We start from the raw sequence: 5,414 nt of genomic DNA, 5'->3' as shown, positions 1-5,414 counted from the left end.
ATATAAACTATGCTATGATAGAACACTCCAAAGTCAAGAAAATAATGGTGATGGCATTTTTTTTTTTTGTGGAGAGATTTTTAAAATATATTAATATGTGTGTATATGTGTCTCTATATATGTATTTTTATGTAAACATATTCCATTGTTCTAAAATTATAAATGTAAATTTTCATAAGAAAGCATGCAAGTACATACATAGAAATTTTAAGAGTGATTTTCCCCAAGTTATCAAGTTATAGGTCATCATTATTTTTTTTATCTTTTTCTTAATTTTCTGAACTTTTTGTATTGGCACCCATTATTTTACAGAGGAAACAATAAAAGTTAAACTTTTTCCTGTCTCTGATACTTTAATTTTCCCTTTTGTCCATCTTTTATTTGCCCCGCTGATTTCTGCCCCTTTGAAGGAGTCTTGCCACAAGGGTGTATCCAGGAGAACCTCCCTGCCAGGGCCAAGAGGGTTAGAGACCTTCTGGTCCCACCTGCCCACACCCACCCTTCTAGCTTCTGGTGGACCTCCTTGGCACTTGTCAGAATGATTCTCAAAAAAACTTTACTGACTCTGAGAGCAGAAGGATGCTGGGAAACTAGCCCCAGAGCTAACCTCTCTGTACCTGGTACACCTGGTTTACCATGAACTTCTTGCTTCTGACATCTCATATCATCAAGTTCTTATAGAAAGAGCTTCATACTTTAAAATCCATAATGTTCAGAATATAGCCAATAGATGGTCCTGGGAAAATCTCATGTGTAACGGGAAGGACCCTCCCTACTACACCCCGGCCTGAGTTTAGGAAAGGGGGTAGGAGTAGGTGGTATCAGACCCGCCTTTGGAAGAAGACCAGCCAAGCTGCTGACACTGGGATTCTAGTGGCACTTTATTCCAGCTCTCTCATGTTCAATTTTACCCAGTCTGAATAGTTGCTCCTCTTGGCAGGTCACAGCAGAGCCTTCTTGGTGTGTGGCTCCTCAGCTTCCTTCCCTTTTAAAAAGATGGAAACTGGGCTAAATAGGTAGGAGTTATCATGAATGAGGTTCTAGTGTCCAAGTCCACTGACCTCTGCTGTGTGCTCTTAAGGTCTCAGGGTTATTACTGGGCAAGCTGGGCCTGTTAGGGAGAAAGAATTTGCCTTACAGAGGAAGAGAGGCCATATCCCATCCAATCCACAGGGAGAGTGGGAAAGGTGGTGACGACTGAGGATGGTCTTCTTTGATTCTTTGCCTGACGCCCCAAAGGAGGCCTGGATCATTGTCTGGGTATGGGACTAAGTCAACCTTGAAGGTCCCAGGGGAAACACTTTTGATTTCACATATCTGTTTTCCAACAGCTCTTCTACAGGAGCCCTTGTAGGAGTCTAACTGGAGAGGCTCTCTTGTCATAGGATGGCCTGTCCCTTTCTTTCACATCCTAAATAGCTGTCCCTCCCACTCTGACCAGACTTGATAACTCACTTGTATTTATTTTCTGGCTACACTCCATGCAGTGATAGTGCCTGAAGTTCCTCCTGTGTGGCTGAGACTGTGGGGCAGATAACTGGATCTGAAGCCTCAGATTTCCCTGTTTGCAGGCATAGGTTGGTTAGGCCTGATCACTGGGTGAGCTGAACCTGATTTACCATCCCTGGGGAGACATTCAAGACCTACATAGTGAGGTTCAACAGGAACTCTGTGCGCGCGTGCGCACGTGTGTTTGTGTGTGTGTGTGTGTGTGTTTGCTCGGGTAGAGCTCCTAGAGTGTGCTCTTGATGACTCAGATATTTTTCTGGTCATAGCCTGATACAGTCCTAAAGAAAAGAAGATAATGTCTCAACTTTCTTTCTTTTTTTTTTTTTTTAAGGTTTTATGTACTTATTTGACAGACAAGTAGGCAGAGAGGCAGGCAGAGACAGAGAGAGGAGGAAGGAGGCTCCCTGCTGAGCAGAGAGCCCGATGTGGGGCTCGATCCCAGGACCCTGGGACCATGACCTGAGCCGAAGGCAGAGGCTTTGACCCACTGAGCCACCCAGGCGCCCCATGTCTCAACTTTCTAATTACTTTAGTGATCTACATCTGTATGAAATGTGGATTTTATAACATTTATCTCGCCACTTTGAAGAGTTCAAATAGTCTATGTGTCAGGTTGTCAAAGGAAAAGAATGAACAGACAGAAGTAAATTACTTTATCAGTCAAAGTTCTCAGTTACAAGCATTAAAAACTCTGTCTATTTTAAGCAGAAAAGGAGTTTATTAGAAGGATATTGGGTATTTCATAGAATCAGTGTGAGGACTTGAAAAGGAGGCTCAACAGATAAGCAGGAATCGGGAATTACCACCCAAGGGCACATCTGAGGGAGGTCTGTTGAGGCCGTCCCATGGCCACGGAGGTCTGTTGGGGCCGTCCCACGGCCACGGACTTCTGCCACTCCTGGAGATGGATTCCACATTGTCTCTTCATTCTCGTCTCACTTGCTGAAGACTCAGATTCTCGGGTGACAGCATCCTGCAGGCGGGTCCTACTGCAGGTGTCGGGGCCGTTGGAGAGAAGAAGGCAGAGGAGGGGAGCAGGTATCTGGCTTTATTCAGCTGCTGTGGAAAATGGTAAGACCTTGCCCCTAGCCAACTCAGATGATAGGACTCTTTCCAAAATAGGAGGGGAAGTGGGATATTGGGCCATAATTTCAAAAACGACTATGTCCCTCCCCCTGTAATTGTTCACCCATATCTCTATAAACCTCAAATTTCCATAATTGAGTGCCATTGCTCCTTTTTTTTTTTAGTTGTCTGGGTACAGTATACTTTATTAGACCCCTCCCCTTCTTCAGGGGGTCTGGGATGGAAAGAGTGGAGGTTGGGAGATTCTCAGTGTTTTGGGGGATAAGTTGGGGCAGGGATTCCCCAGCAGCTGAGGGCCTCTCTCTTCCTCTTGCTCTAGTTGGGGGTGGTGGTTCAGGGGGCTCTTACTCCCTGGAGGCCATGTGGACCATAGGGTCCACCACTTGGTTGCTGTAGCCAAATTCATTGTCATACCAGGAAATGAGCTTGACAAAGTCATTGAGAGCAATGCCAGCCCCAGCATCAAAGGTAGAGGAGTGGGTGTCACTATTGAAGTCGCAGGAGACAACCTGGTCCTCAGTGTACCCCAAGATGCCCTTAAGGGTGCCCTCTGATGCCTGCTTCACCACCTTCTTGATGTCATCATATTTGGCAGCTTTCTTCAGGCAGCAGGTCAGATTCACAACAGACTCGTTGGGGTTGGGGACACGGAAGGCCATGCCAGTGAGCTTCCCATTCAGCTCAGGGATGATCTTGCCTGCAGCCTTGGCCGTACCAGTGGAAGCAGGGATGATGTTCTGGGCAGCCCCTCGGCCGTCACGCCACAGCTTCTCAGAAGGGCCGTCCACAGTCTTCTGGGTGGCAGTGATGGCATAGACAGTGGTCATGAGTCCCTCCACAATGCCGAAGTTTTCATGGATGACCTTGGCCAGAGGAGCCAAGCAGTTGGTGGTACAGGAAGCATTGCTGACAATCTTGAGGGAGTTGTCATACTTCTCATGGTTCACACCCATCACGAACACGGGGGCATCAGCAGAAGGAGCAGTGATGATGACCCTCTTGGCCCCGCCCTTCAAGTGAGCCCCAGCCTTCTCCATTGTGGTGAAGACCCCAGTGGACTCCACAACATACTCAGAACCAGCATCGCCCCATGTGATGTTGGCGGGATCTCGCTCCTGGAAGATGGAGATGGACTTCCCATTGATGACAAGCTTCCTGTTCTCAGCCTTGACTGTGCCGTGGAATTTACCGTGGGTAGAATCATACTGGAACATGTAGACCATGTAGTTGAAATCAATGAAAGGGTCATTGATGATGACAATATTCACTTTACCAGAATTAAAAGCAGCCCTGGTGACCAGGCGCCCAATATGGCCAAATCCGTTCACTCCGACCTTCACCATTGTGTCTCGGGCACGCGGCTGGCACTACACCTGAAGATGCGGCTGTCTGTCGAACGGGGAAGAGCAGAGAGCGCCACTGCTCATTTAACAAAAATTTATTCCTTTCCAGTTATGGTTCTGTTTTCTAGCAAGAGGGGGACAGGCTGGGTCCCACACTGACATTTCTCTAGCAAGGTGTACAGTACCTTCTTGAACATAATGTCTCCCATGAATGATCTTTAACTTTCGTTTATTCCACATTCACGTGGGAGGTAGCTGTCTCTGGGAGTGAAGGGTTTATGACAGGTCTTATAGAGATGTGAAGCTTCTGAGGAATGGGAGTATGGGTAGAATTTTTACCCTGGCTCTTACCCTGAGAGGCAGCATAGGAAGCTCGTAAGAGGGTCTGTCTGCTCTAGTTTCTTCCTGTTTATTATTGTCCTTCACGTAGGAGACATTCTTCTTGTGGTTTCCCAGCACACAGTGATTCCCATTTTGGGGGAATAGCTCCCAAAAACCCAGAGGGGGCTTCGAGAGACCATGTCTTTGTGAAGTGACCTTATAACACCATAGCCTAGCCATTGCAATGGAAGTAGGCACTTATCCCATAAAGAGCCAAGTATTACTTACCAAGAATTTAAAAATTAGATCAGAGATATACAGACTTGAATGTATTAACAGGAAAAGCCAGCTGCCATCACAAACCATCCCCAGATCTCTTTGTCTGTACCTAGCCAAGATTTGGCTGGGTTTTTGTTGGGCAACTTTTCACAAGGTGACTCAGGGACCTAGACACCCTTCACAGAGGATTTCACTGGATTCTTTTCATACCACTGGGAAACAAGGGAAAAGAGAGAATTGTGTGGCAGTTTTCAGGAGTCAACAGAAAAGGGACACGTAGTGCTTCTGCTAACATTCTAATGGCTAGAAATAATCACAAGGCTACCCCAATAGGCAAAGGAGCTGGGAAGTGTCGTCTAGCTGGTGTAAGCAGGAAAAAGAGGAAATAGCTTCAGTGAGTGTCTAGCCAGTGTGCTGCGTGGGGAGATGGTAAAACTGAGCTGTGCTCTGGGGAGATGATCTACCAAGTCCTGCTGCTGAGGTCCCTTCAGCATTTTGGCTTCTCTTCCTCTAATGTGATTAATCAACACCTTCTTGGACCCACTAAAATATTGCAGTATCTGCCCGATACACATCTTCCTATGTTCAGGGTAGCCAGATATGTTTACGTGTGTACAAGATGGTGTGTCCATAAGGACAACAACTTCAGCATTTTTTAATCACAAAAGATTGGATATCTCAAATATCCATAGGTGATTACTCAAAGAAATTAAGGTACTTGCAATTCTTTGTGCCTTAAAACAGACTAAATTATTTTTTTAGACCTGGTAGAAAGCGTTTATTTCCCCTTTGCCTTCTACTTTAGCAAGGCTGACCCAGAACCTGCCTTCACTAATCTGGGGGAAGTTAAGGGTTGGGAAAAGAATAAGGTAAACT

The 5,414-nt window shown here is 46.1% G+C and overlaps 1 protein-coding gene across 3 annotated transcripts; it reads right to left on the bottom strand.

Moving 5' to 3' along the window:
• Window positions 1–2,939: 2,939 nt before the first annotated feature.
• Window positions 2,940–4,106, bottom strand: LOC101678240 (glyceraldehyde-3-phosphate dehydrogenase-like). 3 transcript variants are annotated; one of them, XM_013056647.1, is made up of 2 exons: window positions 4,095–4,106; window positions 2,940–3,929 (listed from the first exon to the last, which is right to left on the bottom strand). In XM_013056647.1, the coding sequence occupies exons 1-2, from the start codon at window positions 4,098–4,100 to the stop codon at window positions 2,940–2,942; spliced, it is 996 nt and encodes a 331-aa protein (XP_012912101.1). In that variant the 5' UTR covers window positions 4,101–4,106. The 3 variants fall into 3 exon arrangements, with proteins under 3 accessions (XP_012912101.1, XP_044936229.1, XP_012912100.1); XM_045080294.1 differs by lacking the exon at window positions 4,095–4,106 and having other exon boundaries at window positions 2,940–3,761; window positions 3,816–3,994; XM_013056646.2 differs by lacking the exon at window positions 4,095–4,106 and having other exon boundaries at window positions 2,940–3,994.
• Between the last annotated feature and the right edge of the window lie 1,308 nt (window positions 4,107–5,414).

This window comes from Mustela putorius, unplaced genomic scaffold (genome assembly GCF_011764305.1).
Source record: "Mustela putorius furo isolate JIRA1106 unplaced genomic scaffold, ASM1176430v1.1 tig00000450_pilon_pilon_pilon, whole genome shotgun sequence".
NCBI lineage: Eukaryota > Metazoa > Chordata > Mammalia > Carnivora > Mustelidae > Mustela > Mustela putorius.
This window is presented reverse-complemented; position numbering and strand designations above follow the sequence as displayed.

Bases quoted from the DNA above. Each gene is read 5' to 3' on its own strand.
- LOC101678240 (XM_013056646.2), bottom strand. From the start codon at position 3,938: ATGGTGAAGGTCGGAGTGAACGGATTTGGCCATATTGGGCGCCTGGTC.